Source organism: Urocitellus parryii, chromosome X, assembly GCF_045843805.1.
Source record: "Urocitellus parryii isolate mUroPar1 chromosome X, mUroPar1.hap1, whole genome shotgun sequence".
NCBI lineage: Eukaryota > Metazoa > Chordata > Mammalia > Rodentia > Sciuridae > Urocitellus > Urocitellus parryii.
This window is the reverse complement of record NC_135547.1, coordinates 69364977-69385504: the sequence shown is the minus strand read 5'-3', so window position 1 is coordinate 69385504 and position 20528 is coordinate 69364977. Positions and strand designations below refer to the sequence as shown.

The 20528-nt window shown below is 40.8% G+C and overlaps 2 protein-coding genes across 8 annotated transcripts in view; both read left to right on the top strand.

Moving 5' to 3' along the window:
• Nucleotides 1–20528, top strand: part of Arhgef9 (Cdc42 guanine nucleotide exchange factor 9) — a 342442-nt gene that overhangs the window by 220182 nt on the left and 101732 nt on the right. Inside the window, exon 1 of one of the 7 annotated variants that reach the window (XM_026412343.2) lies at nucleotides 3188–3276. The exons of 2 other annotated variants lie outside the window; for them this stretch is intronic. Coding sequence is in view for 3 of the 5 variants with exons in the window: in XM_026412342.2 (XP_026268127.1) it covers nucleotides 3275–3283 (9 nt within the window). In the remaining 2 variants the exon portion in view is untranslated. Of the gene's footprint in view, nucleotides 1–3187; nucleotides 3288–5892; nucleotides 5951–20528 lie in introns of those variants that run through there. 4 more of the 7 variants (XM_026412342.2, XM_026412341.2, XM_077793583.1 and 1 more) reach the window with 4 other exon arrangements.
• Nucleotides 2427–3078, top strand: LOC144250659 (uncharacterized). The gene has a single exon (XM_077793584.1). The coding sequence runs from the start codon at nucleotides 2888–2890 to the stop codon at nucleotides 3065–3067; it is 180 nt and encodes a 59-aa protein (XP_077649710.1). The 5' UTR covers nucleotides 2427–2887; the 3' UTR covers nucleotides 3068–3078.

Genomic DNA, 20528 nt, shown 5'->3' with positions numbered 1-20528 from the left:
TACATTTCCATTAGCTGTATTTTGAGGGTTTCAATTTCTCCACAGCCTCTGTGACATTTGTTATTATCTGGCTGTTTGATTCTATCCATTCATTAGATCAAACTTCTAGATCCAAATGTAGATGTATAGAATACACATAGGACAGGGACAAAAACATTTTAAATTGCAGTACCATTATACAGATTATAAAAATATATACTGTAAAGCCTACATTCTAGTGAATATCTAGTGTGGATATCTCATTACAAACAAGGCTGTAGTGAGTATCCTGTATTTGTATTTCCAGTATTTGATTCAAATTTCCCTGATGGTTAACCGGGTTGAATATCATTCATGTGCTTAATTGACCATGTCTTTGGATAATGTCTATCCAGATACTTTGACAATTTTTAAATTGAATTATATTTCTTTTTATGAGCTCTTTATATATTCTAGATAGAAGATACATTATTTGCAAATATTTCCTCCTATTTTTTGAGTTCACCATTCAAACTCATGATAGTGTCCTTTGAATCATAAAAGTTTGAACTTTGATGAAGTCCAAATTATCTGTTTTTTCCTTTGGTTGCTCTTGCTTTCATGTCATTTCTAAGAGAACAAATGGAAAGTCACAAATATTTACTCCCATTCTCCCTATTTTGTCAAGTCTATCCACAATATCATTGTCATTTCTAAGTAATTAATAGTAATTCCTTTATATCACCAATTATTTGGTTTGTGTTATTTCCAGATTTTTATAAATTTCACAAATGTGTATCTGTATACAAGTTCCATTCCAGTCAATCTTTTTTGTTTTCTTACTGTTTATGTGTAAAAAACTGGATTGTTGGTCATGCAGATTTTATAGTATATATTTTTATGATCTGAATCCCTGCATGGGAGTTTAAAATGTTTTTATTTTCTGTCCTTTGTGTATGCATCAATAGTCGAATCTAGACACTTGATCTGATTCAGGGGTTTTTGTAGTTTTGGCAAGAATCATTCACAAGTGGTGCTATGAAACTTGTTAAGTGGGGACCTATTTAGAGTTTATTCTATCTTGTAGGGCCAGGGGCCATTTTGTTTATGACCTCAATTCATTCAGAATTTCCAATAATCCAGTTAAGATGGATTACTGTTTTAGCCTCAAAGATTTCTAGAGAATAGCAAGCAATTCTCATTCCTCTTATAGTACTTAATTTGTTTTATCTCTGGCTAAAACAGTTTCTTACCCCTCACCATTATCTATTTATCTACTCATACAGATACAGCATGTAAGAGCAAGAAAAGCTCTGAGAGTTCTTCTGTATGAGGTAATCCATAACCCTTAGAGCTCATGAAACTGCAGAAATTGTGTATATTTTTTTTGAGATGAGGGTTCTGAGGTGTCACTGAATTCTCAGATATGAGTCTTCATGTGACAGAGACTTGGAGGCCCAGATACTGGAAAGGAGTTGTCCAAAAGTTACACAGCAAGCTTGAGGTAGAGCTTGAAGTAAATATGAAACCTTCCAGCCTCTAGTTTAGGACATTTCCCCTCTAGGGTTAGACACTAGATCACTTTATGAGGATATTATTACAAGTAGATTATAAGTTATTTAAAATTTATATGTGGCAAATATTTAACCCTGGGCTGGCTTCCCGTTTGGATACTCAGCATGCTCAAAAAGTGCAAGTGAACCGTCCGTAGTGTGAAGAAACCATAATTAGGAAAGGACCAGAGCATCTCTATATAAGAGAAAGCCAAATAGAGTTGGATTTTGAATAATTTGTTGTATGTCCATGTGGTTCTCCCTACAGCACTGGATTGTGAGCTTTTTATAGCTAATTGTAAGTTGTCTGTATATACTTTAGGCAGTGGCCAAATACCGTTTGCTTCCCCCTAGGCCCAGGGTCCAAAGTGGTTGCCAAGGTATTTGCATCTGCCCTACCTACCTATCCCAATTTTCCATTCCTATTCCCTCCTCCTCATCTTTTACCCTGCCATTTCCCAACCTTTCTCCCTCTTCATCATAGCCCCTATTTCTTCTTCCTCCTTCCCACCTTCCTTTCTTTCTGTGGTCACCTCCTCCCTCCCTGCCCAAGCTCGCTCCCCTTCAGCCCCTTTGGCCGGCTCCCTCCCTCTTTCCCAGTCTCTCCTTTACCTCTCTACATCCCCCTCAACCCACCCCCAACAAGCCTCCCCACCCCCATGCCCAAACTGACTGCCAGTAGCTCCAGGTTCGTTGGAATGGAGCAAGCCAGCTCAGGGAGTCTTGGGAACTCCGATTGGCTGCCACAGCTAGCATGCCAGCGCAAGTCCCGCCTCCAGGCTGCGTACGCGCTGCTGCAGCATCTGCTATTGGCGGGTGGGCCTGTCAGCCGCTCTGGCTGCGCCTCACGCAGGCGCCCGCAGTCTCTTGGTGAATAAAAAGGCAGCCTACGGGCTGAAGTGGGGGTGGGGAGAGGAGAGGAAGAGGGCCAGCGAGCAAGGGCTTGAAAGAGTGGCTGGCAGCCTGGAGCCCCGCGAAGAGAGCGAGCAAGGAAGGAAGCCAGCTTAGGAAAGCAAGCGAGTTAGAGAGAATAGGGGAGACTGAGACTGACCGCTAGCCAGGCAGGCGGACTGACGCACGCTCAGACAGACTCAGGCGCTGGAGAACCTCTGATAGGTTCCTCCCGCCTTTCCCTTTGAAAACCAGGATTTTGCTTTTTCCTTGGCGCCCGAGAGAGAATGCTGGACTCTGCCGTCTTCAGCGCAAGCTAAGATTTCTCAGCTAGGGAAGGAATAGCAGCCCAATCCTGAGAAGGGGGAAACAAGCGCCCCTGTCCCCATTCCCCTCCCCTACCCCCCCCCACCAAACTCGGGCGCCAAACCCAGCCCTTCCCTAACCATCCGACTTCCTTCTCTCCTTTCTAGCATGGTGGCTGTATGGACAGTCTGACAGAACAGAGACTGACATCTCCCAATCTGCCGGCCCCCCACCTGGAACACTACAGTGTTCTGCATTGCACCATGACCCTGGATGTGCAAACTGTAGTCGTTTTTGCTGTGATTGTAGTCCTCCTGCTTGTCAATGTCATACTCATGTTTTTCCTGGGAACGCGCTGAATGGAGTCCAGCCACCTGAGCTGTCGCGAACTCTCGCTTTGATTTCATCCCGAGAGCCACCGAGAAAAAAAAAAAAAGAGAGAGAGAGAGAGAGAGAGAGAGCGCAAGAGAGAGAGAGAGACAGAGACAGGGAAAGAGAGGGAGAGAAAGAGCAATTCTTATTCAGGGGGGAAAACGTTTTGAGCTTCAACATGGCCTCGCTGTGATATGTATGACGTTGGTATATTATCTCTCCCTAAATCTTTTGTCATGTCTTGTCTTTTAAGTATGCCTGTGAGTGTAGTTGCTTATTGCTTGAGTGAAATTTTTTGATAAAGAAATGTTTTCTATTTTAAGTGTGCATGCGTGTGTGCATCCTCCATCTATGTGACGTTCATGGGGCAAGCTCTGCGTCCTTAACAGTGGCTTCGCTGTTTGTGGTGTCTTGTCAACTCATTTTCTTGAAAACTACCTTTAAACTCCATTAGGGAATTTTATTCAAAATTTCTCTCTTGCCATCTGGAGTGCATTTGGGTTTGTTTGAGGTGGGGGTAAGGGGGAAGGGGTTTGTGGAAGAGCATGATGAATTTTTGGATCTTAGGAATGGCAGTTGTGCACTGGATATTTAGAAGGGAAAAAATTGATGCAAGAAATGGATTTAGGGAAAATGATTCTTTAATCTATAATGAGAAGCAAGAATTTGGGAAGTGACGCGGTGGGGTTCCTTGAGCTGGCAGTTGGTGACTCTGTCCTTTGAATCTCAATTTGCTGTCCAGGGTTCACAGTTTCCAATTTGGAAAGAAGCCACCTTTAAAGTATTTCTTAAAGCATTAAATATCAATTTCTTTGGAATCATGCAATGGGATATAAAAATGTTCTCTGATCTTTTGAATTGGCAAGAGAGGACTTTGACAAGACATGTTTGGGCTTCTTTCCCCAGAGATTGTACCCCTGGATTTGAGTTTGAGGATTTTTTCTGGTTCTCATCCAAAAAACAAAATCCAGCTTTTTACCTACCTTGGGAATAATAGTATTGGATGTGTCTCCTTTGGGGTAATTTGCAATAATGTTCTTGAACTACATTCTAAATAGAACTTGATTGCTTTGATGACAAAGTAGTGGTGGTATTCTTTGCCTTCTTGTTTGTTGCTTTAAGAGCACAGGTCTAATTGACACATTACCGTAACTGAATGTATGTAATGTGCTAAATTGAGTTTTGAGCACTAAAAAGAGGTCTAGATGAAATGGGATGAGAGCTCAGGAAACATGAGCTGGAAGCTACATTCCAATTTGAGATATGTCTGCTTGTTTGTATCATATGATGCTGGTGGTTGCTGTTATTATTTTTATATTTCTGTTTCTGCTAAAAAAGCTCTTGGAAAAACTAGGAAAATTTTGTTTCTGATGCCAGTGTACACATTACTTTTTTTTCTCCTTTGTTGATGTAGGCAGGTCTTCCTCATTCCATTGCTTACCTGACTTGAAATATTGCTATTTCTGGCTCATGTAGCAATGAATCAGGGTTCATACACATCCACACACATTCTCCCCCTACACTAATGTGGGTGGCTGCTCATGTATGATATGCAAATCTGCTGGCATTATGCTGTCAAGTTCCATGCCATTTTGTTGAATTTCTTTGGAACTGATTATAAAGGGAGAGGGGCTGTGAAGGGGTCCTTCTAATTGTTCTCACTACAGGACCCAGAGTTATTTAATGGCGTCAGTCAAGATTTTGAGCCTCAAAGCACATTCTTATTGACTCAGTGTGGGTGAGAGGCTGAGTTGTGTTTTTATGTTTTTTCTTCTTTTGTACCACGGTATAAACATGATCTGGGAGGTTTGCTGGCATTGATTATTATTGATTACTCTTTGGTCTCTTTGTGAAGACCCCTTGTGTGGAACCAAGAACTCGTTTCTTTGCAAAGAATCTAGTGAGTTGTTTATTTTTGAATCTGTTAGCTCCGAGAGATATTATTTAAAGTAAGTTTCTGTCTTACCTGGGTACTTTGTTTTTAGACAGGGTTGGAGAGTGGGGAATAGACTGGGCAGCTGCAGACTGGAATTTTCTTCATTCAGTGGCTATTTGACCTTGGGGAATTTTTTTCCTTCCTCAGTGGGTTTGGGATTCCCTGTAACATTGACATTTTGAAATGATTGGACTAGTTAGTTGACTTCCAAGTTCTTGCTTTCTATAATTTGGGCACCCATAAGTACTTTCTAGTTCATCCCCCTTGACTGGAAAGTCAAATGAAAAGGATACTAATATGTTAATTAAGAGATGATGGGAGGAGAGGCTGAATATTTTTACTAATATCTGGAGAATTTCACCTAAGGAATTTTTGTCCTACCTATGTGGTAAGGAAATGGGGATTGCAACACTGAAATTTTTTTGGACTTTTTATTTTCACTAAAGGGAGAATGGATTTCTAAGACTAATCTTTGAACCTGGCTTATGACTAAGTAGTGTCATGAAATGCCTTCCCCCTGGTGCTTGACAGACCCTTGGCAAAAAGCCTTTTGGAATGTATGTGTCTAGGGTGGTAGCAGTATGTTTGTGGGAGTGTGTATACGCCTTTCTCTGTGTTTGTGTGGGTGCACACTCCTGAGTGTGGATGGAGGGTGGTGGTGGTAGGAATGAGGAAAGACAGCACTGAGTTCCACAGTTCTGAATGGCCTCCTTGTGCTAGGGCTTGTGAGGATTTAAGTGGGACTAGGATGGATGGGTGTCACCCATGCATCTTTCTCCCACCACCTAAAACCCCTTGGGCTATATGGGTAGCTTGAAAAACCCTTCCACCAGTAATTTAGCTACTGTAGTTCACACCTTTCAAATTCATTTTTCTGTAGGTAAATAAGGGATGGAGTTAGTCAAATGGCCGGTTTTCCTGGAACAGCCAAAAGGTAATTTGGGCAGTAGAGAACAAAAGGTGGCAAAGTGACTTTTTACTTGTGTGAATCTAAAGGTTTGGCATTTCTCCTTCAGAAGTGTGAGGGCATGCAAAAAGAGAAAAGAGTGGGAGAATATGAGAAATGCAGTCCAGAGAAATGGAACCCTATGCATTTTGATCTGTTTTCTTTTTTCCTCCTCCTGCCTCCTCTCTTAGTCTTTCCCCTTTCCTCCATTACTTTTCTTCCCTTTTCTCCCTTCCCTAACACCACCCCTTCCACTGGAAGAGGATGAGAAGTAAGAGGGCTTTTCTTCTTTGAATTGCCATGACTTTTCCCCATAAATGTCTTTTTCCCCCTTTCCTCCTTTCTGATCCATTTGAGTATAGGATAAGCTTTTGCTACTAGGAGGGGGAAAATCCCAGCTCAGGGATTTTGGTTCCCAGCTTCCCACCCAAGAATTAAAGAAAATGGCCTCTACTGGTATCCTAGCAACCCCTGTATCACAGTGCCCACTGAACTTCAGAGCCTGTCATTTAAAGGCCCAGGCCCCAGAGTCTCCTTACAAGGGATACAGCCAAGTGGGGCTTGGAAAGGTGCTTTGGGGGAGGGAAGACAGAAAGAACAAAATCTTCATTGGCTGCAAATGCCTAGAAAACATGTTCACAACAGGCATACAGAGCCTAGCCTTGCCTAATCATGGGGACTGTTTATTGGAAGACTCATGGGTTCAAGTATCTCTATATAGTTACTACTCCCTCCTTAAGTTTACTGATCCATTACCTAACTTTAGTGTAGAAGGTCTGCAGGTTCTGAAAAATATTTTTTTTCCTCACCCTAACTTTTGACTTCAGCAAGGAGAGTAAAGTGATAGCTTTGTGGGAACAAACTGAGCACTTTTCTTTTGTTAAGAGTGCTTCTGTCAGAACCTGCAACATCTGCTTGTAGAGTTTACCCCAATTTTGTTTGAGGCTTGGGGAAACATGACTAGCCCAGCTGTAGTGTGCATTTGGGAGGGGATATTCTTTCTGTGATTCAATAGTTTCTGACTGGGGAAGTTGGACAGTTGGAAGAGTCAGTTTGATTGTGAAGCTGGTGAGCAGGACTTGGAGTCAGCTTCAGGAGCTGAGGGATTCCAATAGTCTTGTGGGTGAGGTGCTGTAGTGTTCTATAGTGAGGCCTAGATAGTACTTGACTGATCAGATGATGCACACTGGTAGTTGCAGGGATTATACCAAAGTATGTCCTCTTTAGTCTGCTATATCAACCTATGATCTCATTTTTGGCTAACCAAGTACTTGCTTTTAGGTATGAGAATTGAGCCATTTCTCCCAAAATAACTGCCTCTCCAGAAGACTTCATACAGGGATCTATCTCCAGTGGCTTTGCCCCAAGGAATGGGATGGAGGAGGTGAATCTTATACTCTCTAGGCCTTATTTCTAACACTGCAACTTGTTCTAGGTGGAGTGTATCTCTGGCTTTCCAAGAATCTTTGATTAAAGCTTAGCTCTTCCAATATGTGGCCAGAATGTTTTTTTTTCTTCTCTCCATAGGTGGATCTAGCTCTAGAGTATTTAGTTCATTGTACTTTTCCCTGGCATCAAAGTACAAAATGGAAAAGGCCCTCAAGGAGAGTGTAGGCTTGGGAAACAGTCCAGTAATGGCTGTATTAATAACCCTTTTTCAGTGCATGGGCCTAATAAAGTTTACAAAATAACTCACATACTTTCTAATTTGACTATCACATAATTCTTGTGAAGTTGCAGGGATGATTGTTATTCTTTTTTACAGATGAGGAGAGAAAAGGCAAGAGAGATTGGTAGGATGAGAGTGGGTATTCCTTTCCAACAGAGAGGTGGGAGAGTCGGAGTCAGATCATTCCCAGCTTTGTGAAACTGTAAGGGGTTAGGTGGGGAGGAAAGTGTGTGTGAGTCATGCCTGAAGTCATACTAGCTTCCTCAGCTTTACTTGCTTTCATTTTTAGTGCTTTTTAATACCTTTCATTTATATAGTGCTTTTGCACAGAATTCGTTAGTCTATGAAATGCTACCTTTTTGTCTTGGATATATATCAAAGAGTTCCCTTTAGTCAGACTTATGAAAAGACACTATTTGGGATCTTCAAGGTTAAAGCCAGTGTGAATTGCTGAACCCTAAAATACAGAATGTTTTGAAAGAACTGCCGTTTTTATGCAGTTGGCCTTCTTTTTGAAACACACGTATTTTTCTTTATTTCTTTAAAAATGTGCTGCCCAGAACTGATCATGCTACTCCAAGTGCCACCTGGCTGGGATCAAGTACAAAGGGACTTTGATCTATCTGTGAAATGTCTAATAATGCATCCTTCTACTGGTTCTCAGTTCTCACTGAACATTTAGATCACTTGGGGAGATTTTAAATACCTATGCCAGATCCCTACTCTGAGAGTTTCTGACTTAATTGGAATGGGCTAGGTCTCAGGCAGCTTTTTTTTTTTTTTTTAATTTAAAGCTTCCCAAGGTGATTCAAATATGCAGCCCAAGTTAAGAGACACTGCATTAGCCTTTGGAGCTTATAGTTTGAAACCATTTCCTATCTGGTCCAGTTCTCTATTCCCTTGTGCAGTTGGACTTTTGAACCAATTTTAATTTTTTGAACCATACTTATTAATGCACACTTTGTTTGGTTGGTTCGTTATTCTAGTTTTTTATAACTTTAAATGTTTTTTCTCCATGCTGTGCAATAAATTAGCAGTTTCTTCTAACAGTATCAGTTAAGCTCTATTTTACTTGGTGTGTCATTGTTTTAGTTTTTGTGTTTTTTTAAAAATTTACTTCTTTATGACATATATAAGATTAGCAGTCTCTTCCAGCATTGTATCATTTGAAAACTGAGTAAGTATCATTCAAGTTGTTGATTCAAAATAGTATTTAATATGATGAGGTTGATACTCTTCTGGCATCTCGCCAGGGCCCCCTCTTGGAGTTGATTTTTGTTTGTACATGGTCAACCAGTGCAGAATCCATAAGGCTGTGCTGTCATCTCTCCTACCAATATGTTAATGAGGATTTGTTTTATACTTATAGACATCATGATATTCTAGGTACATAGGTGTTATTTCTGATGGTTCCTTCAGAAAAAGGAGTATAAGTTACTTGGCATCTTACTCTTGAAAAATCCAGTAGCAGTCTCCAGAGCTCCCTGTTTTCTTTCATGCCTACAAACTAGATGTTTCATAAATGGATCCAATAACACAACTATAGTTTCTGTGTATCACTTTCCTTTCCCCTATTTGGAAAACAGAGCATCATGGATGTAACTTTAAAACAGAATATATTTTGTCCTCTAAGAATCCAGGAAACAGCACATGTTTTCCTTGCTGCTTGGCTGAATTGTTTCCATTAACCTAGTGGATTTCTGCCCTGGATGAACATTGGAGTCACCTGGGGAGTTAACAAGACTAACAACATTTCACAGAATCTCTGGGAGAGATCTGATTGAATTAGTCATGGTGGGGCCCTGGCATCAATATTTTTCTAAAACCTCCCTGAGGTGATGGGACTGTTCTGCCAGGGATGAACGAAAGAGACTGCTATGGAATTGTTCAAAGGAAATATTAGCTCAGTTTGACTCTAACTTATCACACATGGGCATACGTAAGCTTTGCAGATGGTGAAATTTTATTCCAGGATTTGTGATGGCTTTGATGAGTTCCAGAGGTTTGTGGTCACTCTGAAAAGAATTTAGTCTAAGGAGTGGGTAGTCTGGTGCCTATTTGTATTTAAAATACAGTTTGCTCTCTGTATCTACAGGTTTTACTGCATCAACAGATAGAAAATATTTGAGAAAAACAAAAATAATAATACAATAAAACCTATGCAACATAACAACTTTGCATAGCATTTACATTATAGTAGATATTATAATCTAGTAGAAGTATACAGGAGATGGGGCTGGAGGTATACCTCGGTGATAAAGTATTTGCCTAGCATACGAGGCTTTGTGCTTAACCTCCAGCACTGATATAAAAATGAAAGATAAAAATAAAAAGAGTACACAGGAGGAAGTACTTAGATTATATGCCAGTACTACACCATTTTGCATAAGGGTTTTGAACATCCTCGGATTTTGGTATTCAAATACTTCCTGGAACCAAGCCCCTACAGATACCTGGGGACAACTATAAACAACTATAAACAGCTGAACCCTTCAGGAAAAAAATTCCTTCACATTTTTGTAATGATGCAAAGATTCTGCTAATTTGCTGGGTGACCTCAGATAAAAATACTTCTCCCTTCTGAAATTTGTTTTTCCTCATCTATAAAATAAGAATAGGTGGATTAGATCCCTTTAAAGATTTGATCAGCTCTAATGTGTGCTCATTTTGTGAATAATATTAATGATCAAAATGATTGTGGAAATTATTCAAAACCAGTATGCAATCCAGCAATTCCTTTTAGCAGGTTTAGAATCACAGTGTGGTTACGGGGGTAATAGATTTGTATTCTTAATTGTATTTGGCTTACGTTTCTTTTATAACAGGTGAAATATATGTTGTATTCTTTAAGCAAACACTGACTGTGAATCAGGGAAGGGAGCCATATAGTGAGTTGAATAGTGAGAGTATACCAGTTTGGGATTTAGCTTCTTGAAGAGATCTGCCTTATGAATAATTGATAATTATTATAGAATCATTTATAGAATCAGTCTCATAGGTCTGGGAAAGCATAGGAGATAAGGGACTTGCTCCTTTGACATCCCAGAGTCATTTCCTGTGATATTTTAAGAATTAATTAACTTAGTTAATACTGCCTCCTCTGTAAATAGTAGTGAGCATTTTGACAATATTTCCTAGTTATTTTGTTGGCTCCTTCTTCAACCTAAAAGTTTATGAAAGTGAGGCCAAGAAAGAATAAGTGACTTTCTCAAAGCTATAAAGTAGGAAGTGATAGTGTCTGACCTAGAACCCAGGACTCTTGTCACCACATCCTTTAGTGCATCCAATGTAGCCTGCATTTTGGATCCTGTGATCAGGATGCAGTCATGGCTTGTTGAGACTGAAAGGGGTTCCATTGACAGAACAATACTCAGGGGAAAGCTTTGAAGAAAGTATCAAAGAAGGCAACCAGGAGGAAGAAGAAAGGTGAAGAGAAAGATGTCTGAATTCAGCTTTTTCTTGCCCTTATTATTCTTCTGTGCTAGTTGCAGGTCAGTGACAGGGATTGGACATTTGAGCTTCAAACACCAGGGTGAATATTTGGTAGCAGAGAAGAGGGAAAGTTGTTCTTGTGTGGTAGAATGATGGCATATAGAAGGCAGATCTACAATATGAGAAAGAACACTGGAAAAGGCCTCAGGAGCTCTAGGATCAAGCACTTGGTGTTAGATCTTGATCAAGGTTCTTCCCACCTGGACCTCACTTTCCATGTCACTAAAATGCAGAGTGTTTTTAACAGAAGAATCATGTTCTTAGATGAATGTTTAGCCAGAAACTTCTACACAAACAGAAGAAAGCAGAGTGGGTCAGCTTGAAACAGGCCTGGGGTGGAGGTAGAGGCAGTGTCTCAAGGTCCCTGTCAATGCAGAATTTAGTCAATAGGGGAGTTGAAGTTAGGAGAGAGGGAAAGGCTCTGCCCAGCTCATCCAGACTGGGAGAGGGGACATCCATGGTTGGGCTATTGAGTAGAGTTGGGTCATTCATTTAAGTGGCCAGGCTTCCCAGATAATCACTTAGGGAAGAGATTAATGTACCTGCAAGGTCTATAGCACCTTGCCTAGACTCTCCCTTGCCTTTTTTTAAGTGATAAAACAAAACCACAGAAGGGGGAAAAAGTCCAAGGTTTCAGTGATGGATCTGATCTTGACTTTTCATATCAGGCCTTTGCCAACTGTAAGTTGCTACCTTCCTTATAGTGTTCTGGTTCTGTGCTGTCATGGCTGGATCAGAGACATTAATACTCTTTTAGGTTTGATTGGAGAAAGTGAACTGAGAAGAGGCTGGGAGAATTAAGAGCAGAGAACAAGAGCATTATGTAACTTTCTGGAGGGAAGCAGGCCTGTCAACAGTCCTTGGGGTGCCAGGCAGTGGGATGGGGGTGGGGAGAACAGAGAGTCTCCTGAAGGCCACATTAGCTCTCCTGAAGGCAGGGAGCTGTGGATTCAGCCCTGTGCAGAGTAGCCATCCACCCTCAGGGCCCAGAGGAGGCCAGCACTGTGCATCCGTAGCCAGCTCTGGGAATGGCTCTGGCAGCTGATTTCTCCGCCTGCCTGCCTTCATTAGAGGAGGGGATACCATGCACCTCCGTGCCCAAGCTGACTGCAGGAAGGATGTGCTAAGAACCCACCCTCCACCCCCTCAGAGTGTGGTGCCTAAAGGCAGCAGCTACTTTTAGCTGAACCTCCCACAGCCTCTCTTCCACCCACTCTCTTCCTTCCTCCTTTCTCTGTGAACTATGTTGGCTGGCAAGAGGGCTGGGCAGTGGGTGCCTTGGCATTGGGACAGATGCACAGGAGGAGCCAGGTGTCTAGTTCTAGGAGGGGTTCTATAAGTCTGGCAGGGTGGCAGGGCTCAGACAAAAGCAAAATGATGAGAGTGCTTTGTGCATAGGGCCCAAAGGGAGTGAGGGATTTATTTCCTTTGAACCTTGCAAACAACTGAGGTGTTTTTCATACAAATCCAGACTGACCTGCACAGGAGAATTCAGGATTTATTGGACAGAACTTCCATATACCCTCTACTTGGATTTAGAAGATAGCAACTGAGTCTAATGAATACTGCTTTGATTTTTAACTCTCTCTCTGGAACATTGTCTTAAACTTTTCAGTGTTTTACACGTTGACTCAATTGATCTTCTCTTTGATCCCGCAAAATGGATAGGGCACAAAGTATCTCCATTTCACAGATTAAAAACAAAATGAGGCTCAAAGACTCATATTTTCCAGCCTGGTCTTCTTGCTTCAAGCTCTGGAAGTCATAGTACTACTTTAAGTCATTGCCTGCTTCATTGTCTACAGAAGGGATGCTAGAACTGCTAGATCTGATCCTCTCAGAGAGGACAATGATTTACCCAAGAAATACAGTAGTGGTAGTGCTCAAGCTAATACATGCCTGATAAGGATTAGGTTCCTGGACCTGTGAGATACACAAGTCACACTGGTCTTTTAGGGGTGTTTTGGGAAATCTATATGGTGCGATGGAAAACAGGGTCACTGAACTAGGAGTTTATATCACTTTTAGTTCTGTGACCTTGAGTGAATTAGCCTTTCTGAATTTATTTTCTTTTTTGTAAATTGGGTCCAGTAATCTCTGAGAACTCTCTGAGGCAGAAATCTGTGAGTGACTGTCACAAGAAGAGATCTGACATTCAGTAGGCCCTCCATTAAATAAAGAGTAACATCTGCAAATATTAAGCTGTGCACTAGCTAACCTTGAATAAAATTTGTTCAAGGTTAGCCTCAGTTATCACCAACATAGCACAGATTTAACTTCTTTGTGCCTCAGTTATCACCAACATAGCACAGATTTAACTTCTTTCTCTTGAAAGGAGGGGGACCCTATGACCTGGCCCATGCTTTAGGTACTGGGCCAAAAGCTTGGATTTTAAAAATAATAACCTTTCTTTTATTTACCCCCAACTGCATTCCCATGGACTCACACACATGTTGCTATGAATAGCAAACTAGCTTTGTCCCTGTCTCCTGCAAAGCTAAAAGAAGAGCTTGAAAGAAAGCCAAAATTAATTGTGTTTTTATTTAGCGCATTATTAAGCCAGAACAACCTAGGCACTTGGCAATTAAAAACCAGTTCTTGGCCCCCAAATCCTTGGCTAGGATTTGTAATGAGCATTACTGGGTTTTCATGATATGATTAAGTGTTGTTTTAGAAATTATAGGCTTTTGACTAATGACCTACATAGAACAAATTGACACTGTTCACCTTTATATGCATCATTTTGTTTAGAACCTTTTCGCTTCTCTTGGGGTAGGGCAAGAAAATAAAATTATTGTATAGTTTTCTTGACACATTAGTCTTTTTTCCATGATCATTTGAGATGGGCAAGGCCAAGACTGTTCTCATTTTATGACTAGGAAATTGACTCTTAGAAAATAGCTTTGATTGACTCAGATTAGTGGTTCTGCTTAAAAGACAGTTGTGTGCTAGGAAGAGCATAGCATATGGTGTTAGCAATTACCACCAGTCCACCAATATGAGGTAGCTTTGAGCAAGTAGTTCATTCTAAAGATGCCTTCTGCACTTTGCTTCTATCTAGGTCTATTTTTTTTTTAACAAAAATCAGTCAAGACAGCAGAAAGAACTAGACAGATGCCATTAGATAATGGCATAGGTTACATTGAACCATTAATGGGAATTTTGGATACATCTTTTAGATCTACTATAAGTGTAACTGAATAAATTCTGTAGCCCTTTGTGCTCTGCTTTGTTTGTATGTTTTTTTTTTTTTTTTTTTTTTTTTTTTTTTTTTTTTTTTTTGCAAATTTTCTGGTCTTATTCTTACAGAGTATGCCTTGAACTTAAAAGCTGGTTCCTTACCCTCACTAGTTCCCACATTCATTCAAAAATATGAGGGAGAATGATTTGAATAAACCAAATGTTATTTTGCCTGGTTTTGGTGAAGATTGTATGTCCTGAGGTTATGTATTTATTCTTTTTAATCCAGATGGCTTAGGCCAGTGGAAAAATGAGTGTTGAATGTCTCGAGGGGCCTGAGTTGGGATGAGACATCTTCAGGTGTTAATCCCCATGTACATGTCTGCATTTTGACACTTTGTGGTGGTGGTTAGGGAAATCAGAGTTAACTTATTATTCTTAAGCTGATAAGTAACTAGATGAGGAAAGAACCCATACATTGAGCTCACTACCTCAGTACTACTGAGAAAATTGAGGTAAGGAGAGGTAGGGATTCGCCTAAAGTCTCAGATTGACCCAGGGGTCTTTAAGGAAAGCTGTTAGAAACAAATTGTTGGGGAGGAAAATTGGTTTAGTTTTATTTTCTATTCATGCCCTTTACCTACACCCACACTATAAGTCACATGTACATACAACATACTCAGACACATGTGGAGTGTATTTGGAACACATAAGGTATACATAAATGGGCCATATTTTCATGTTGACACTCAAAGCACATATATTCAGTTAAGTATGGTGCACACACACACATGCTTGACCATCTTAACACAATGACAGTGCACACCCATGGAAACACATGAGGCATTCCTGTTCATATTGTATGTATGAACATACATAGTTCCTATAGGACACAAGTGTATACCCATGTACACATATGTCATAGATACATATTTAGATATACTCTTACTCTCCAGAACATGCACTCCTATCCCTGAGAGAAACACTCCTAAGGGTATACTTGGACAAACAGTGCCACATGAGACACACCCACATGCCCTGGACACTCCTATGCAGAACATTTCCTACCCCTAGGGTCAACCAGCTGTACCTTTCTTCTCAGTAGTCACAGGCCCCAGCTGGTTGGCCTCCATCAGTTTGCTCTGGACCTTTTTCCTGAAATCTGGCTTGAGATGTCAGTGAGCTCAGTATAAAATGGATGCTAATAACAGCATGTGTCATAGCAGTTCCAGAAGGTAAGCAGAACTCAGATCTGAGGCCTCAGATGAGTTAACAGGCAAATGTAGAAAGATGAAGAAAGCAAATTGGCATTGATCAATGTAGAAAGATTAAGTCTGCTCCTTCATCCCCATGTCCACTTAAAAAACATTATGGAGTAATATGATTTTGAAGCAGTGCCCTAGAAAACCAAAAGTAACTAAATATCAAAGTTCTTTTTTCTTGAGAATAAAATACCAACTTGGACCACAGCATCAGTATCTAAATTATGGGTGAGAGGGTATGAGGAGAGATGGTATAATGCATCAAGCAAGACCCTGTTGGGCAGTGGCCCAGCCTCTCCTGGGTCAGTAGTAGGCTGACAGACCAGCCACATCCTTAATGACCACAACCCAGCCCCTAGGCACAGCAACTTGGGCCATCTGGCCCCACTAATGAGGGCCTGCTATTTTTAGAGTTCCTCATGCTAGAAACCAGGTCATGGTGTCCTGGGGAAGCCTTTTTGGCCCTTGGTACCAAAAGCTACTGCTTGATGGGGTGGGGGGGGGCTAGAATGAATCTGGATAAAGGGTAGAAAGCAGTGAGATAGAATATGCCAGGACTGCTTTTGATTAGCATCCTCAGAAACTCAAGATTACTGTTAACTGTGACAGCCTCATTACCATTTCTGAATTTTGGAACTAAAGTCAAGAAACATGAGTTCCAGTTACTACTCTGCTTCTTAGGTTGTGGCTCAGTCAGGTTCCCCTTTTCTGTCTGGATCTTATTTGGTCAACTGGTAAACCATCAGTATTATTCTCAGATGATATCAAGGATCAAACAGGTTAAGAGTTGAGAAAATGCTTTGCAGTTTTTGTTCTCTCCCGACGAAGCTGTATCTCCCCTATCCCAAATCTGGTTTTAATGCCCATCACCAGTCAGACCTGGCCATAATCAAAGTAGTCATAGGAAGAAAAAGCCAAAAATTTGGCCAAGGGAAGGCATGCTTGTGGCAACATGTTGGTCAGTCATACAGAGTTCACTCTTACCCATACAGATGCTTTTCAATGCTAGTTCAGACCTAGGAAAGAAAACAGGCTTGCAGCATTTAGGTGGTTATTTACTTCTTCAGGACCCCTAGGTAGTGAAGGAAAGGGAGACATTAGGAATAGATACTTCTTCCTAAACTTGGAAAAGCAAAAGCCAGGCTGCCTGTACCTGCAACCTGGAAGCAGTCTAGGGTGCCAGGTCTGGCCCTGGGAAAGTAACTTATTCTTTTTTTATTAATTGTTCAAGACAAACTTATTTTGAGTGTTCATACTCATGGTCATTTCATCTGCTTTGTTGAGGAAAGGGTCAGGAACTAAATGATTCATCTCAGAACTTAAGTTTTCTGCTCTGAAAATAGGCTCAATTATAATGTCTTAAGGGATTTTGAATTACAAGAATACATTGTGACAAAGGTTGTATAAAGTGCCTTATAAAATATTGAGCATGTGTTGCTGATGTTTAAGTTGTTAAGATTTCATCCGGTTTGTGATTATAGGTAGTTTGGAGGTAATTGAGGAGCTTATTTTCAGATTGTTTCTTCACTGTGTTTCCATGTCACTTTTAAAAACCATTATTGGGTCCATTTTGCAGATGTGTACTGGGGTGGAGAGAGGGGACAAATGAGTCTGATGACACAGGATTAGGTAATGATGGATTTAGGATCAGAAGCCATGCCTTTGAACTCCTAACTGGACATATTCTCTCTCATGCCTCAAGCTGCTACATAATGATTTCCAGGACTAAAGGAAATAGCAGCTTAAGTAAATATTATGTAAAAGCTTAGATTTTTATCTGACATAGTAACAACTAGAGGGAGTTGTGTCAGAGTACTGGCCTTCCCCAGCATTGCCCTTGCTTGCCCACTGGCACACTGATTGACCCTTCCTTCCTCCCACAGCAGCTCACGTCCCACTCGTCTCTTGCATGAAGGAAGCAGTGAAGCGTTGGAGATGTTAAGCTGTTGTGAGAGGGAATTGTGTTGCCTGTTTAAGCCTCTTTGGGAGAATCCCTGGAGGCGTTTGATCCACCTTGGCCACCCCCATCTTCTTACTCACAGCTACGTGGTGCCGAAGCCCTTTGTGGCTGACCTGCTTGAGGGGTAGGCCATGAGGGATCTGAGGAAATGTTTGAGGGCCCTGATTTTTTTTTTTTTTTTTTGAGGATTTTGCCAACTCTTGAGGATTAAGGTTGTGGAAATCTAAGAACCAAAGCTAAGAAGAGTCCTTAGAGACCATTTGAGCTGACTCTCACCTGGCTTCAATGTGGGCCAAAAAAACCAGCTGGACTTAATTTTTTCTCCCTTACTATGCTTTTCCTTTATGAATCAAAGACTCTTGAGATGGGCCAGATTTCCTAGAGTCTTTATATCTTGCTTATTTAAGCCATTCTAAGCCCAAGAGAGGGGAGGAGAGGTGCATTGGGACAGAGTTGTAAGAAGGAGAGATGGAAGAATCTGTGGAGGTCAGGCTTTGGATGCCAGACTTCATCTTTTATGCTACCAATGCATTAGTCTTCTATCTTCCATCGATTGAATGGCAGGGTCTAACCCAATATATTGCTATTTTCACTCATGCTATTAAAAACTGCAGAATGCCTACAGTATTGGCCCTTCTAAGAGACTGGACAAGTAAGGGAGGGGGTGCTAGAATACAAAAGGGTAGAGGCACTTTCTTTTCAAGTTTTGAGAGCCTAGAGATCTGGGTTTTATTCTGGCCTCTGCTTCTGGGGTAGCTAAGTGACTTCCTTTTTCTAGGTCTCAGTTTTCACATCATTAAAATGGAGCTCATCCTTACTCTTCTTATTTCAGAATTGCTTGGAGAATCCACTGAACTCATAAGTGTGAAGGTGTCTTGGAAACTATAATATGCTGAACAGATGGAAAAGGTGCTGCTTAATGTTTCAGTAGAGGCTAACTTTGAGTACCTTGTACTCAATGGCCTGAACTAGGTAGAGGACACAATGTTTTTCCTTCCAGTCATGAAACCCAAAGGTCATCTCAGTACCTAAGTTCTATTCTGGGTAGGTTTAGCCCATGGCAAAAATGTTTAAAAAAAAGTTGTTTTTGTCTTTTGACTTTTTTTCCCTCACACCATTGCTCTCCTGACTCTTTTTCCTATGTTCCCCTTCTGACAAGAACTTCTTTCAGAAGCATGGCAGCATCAAAAAGTCAAAGGTAACCTTAACTTTTTATTTAAAATAATTAATTAGTTCATTCATAGAGGAGCACAATCTGTTCAAGTTCATATAGCAAGTCAGTAATCATGCCAAACCTGTATTCCATTCTTCCCATCCAATTTTTTTTCTACTAGCATTTGCATTTTAGTTTGAATTTGAATTTGAGATTACTAAGCAAAGGTATCTGGTGATAAGGAGATTCTGGAAGTGTCTTTATTCAACCTGAGGTGTTCTTACTCCTTAATCCTCAGAAGCGTTCCACATGTTTGGAACTCAGAGGAGAGAGAGGCAAGTACTCTATGTAGTACTGAAGTATATGTCTAATAGAGCTCTGGGAGGAAAGAGCACCAAAAATATCCCAGAGGAAAATATTAGAAATTCTTATATATTAAATTGTTAATCTCATTGTTCTTAAAATTCTGCTCCATGGTCTTGGGGATCAAGCCCAGGGCCTCACATATATTCGGCTAGGTAGGCAAGTTCTGTACTACTGAGCTACATCCCCAGCCCCCTTTATTTATTTATTTATTTGTTTGTTTGTTTATTTAAAACTATGGGGCTGGGACTGGGGCTCAGAGGAATAGCGCTCACCTAGCGTGTATGAGGCCCTGGGTTCGATCCTCAGCACCACATAAAAAATATAATAAAAAATGACAGCAGAATGCATTACAATTCTTATTACACATATACAGCATAATTTTTCATATCTCTGGTTGGATATAAAGTATGTTGACACCAATTCGTGTCTTCATTCATGTACTTTGGATAATGATGTCTGTCACATTCTACCATCCTTGCTAATCCCCTGTCCCCTTCCTTTCCCTCTCACCCCTCTTCCCTGAGACAGGGTCTGACTAAGATGCCCTGGCTGGTCTTGAACTTGTGATCCTCCTGCCTCAGTCTCTCAAGTACCTGAGATTATAGGTGTGCAAACCCTGCCTATCTGTTCTTGTGTGTGTGTATGTGTGTGTGTGTTTTAAGAATTTTATTGTGTATACTTGAAGTATACAGCAAGCTGTTAAGGGATACATATGGATATACTAAAATCATTAGTAATTTAGTAAAGCAGGTTAACATCTGTCACAGAACATTATTACTTTTTTTAATGAAATAAGCAACTAAATGTTTGTTTGTCTTTAACAATAGAGGTATACAGATGGGTGTAGCAGTGTATACCTGTAATCCCAGCAGCTGGGGAGGCTGAGGCACGGGGATCTTGCATTTCAAAGTCAGCCTAAGAAACTTAGTGAGATGCTAAGCAACTTAGCCAGACCCTGTCTCAGAATAAAATATAAAAAGGGCTGGGGATATAGTTCAGTGGTTAAGTGTGTCTGAGTTCAGTCCCTGACTTAAAAAAAAAAAAAGTAGAGATATACAGTCCAAAAGCAATCATTAGCCATCCTTCTAAAAGAGTGTAGGCTTGGTTTCTAATATTAACTTTCTTGATAATTAATCGAAGCCTCAGTTTTCTTCTCTGTAAAATGGAAGACTGAACTAGTTGTGATAGCTTTGGGGAATCTCCAATCCTGATCACCCCTTTAGTATAAGAACCTACTGCCTTTTAAGGTCTTGAGCCCCAGACAGAGTCAAGAAGAGTAGATTCAAGTCCTGGAATCTTACTGATTTTTTTTCCCCTCAATCAGCTGCCCTGGGTCCCCTCCCTTCTCCACCCCCACATCCTCTACCTAGCCCAGACAGGCAGACGCTTCCTTACATAAGCTTGGCTGACCTACTTGAAGTTCTTTAGTTACAAGCACAACCACATTTCCTGCAGACATAGACTTAGTGCCATCCCTCCAGAGC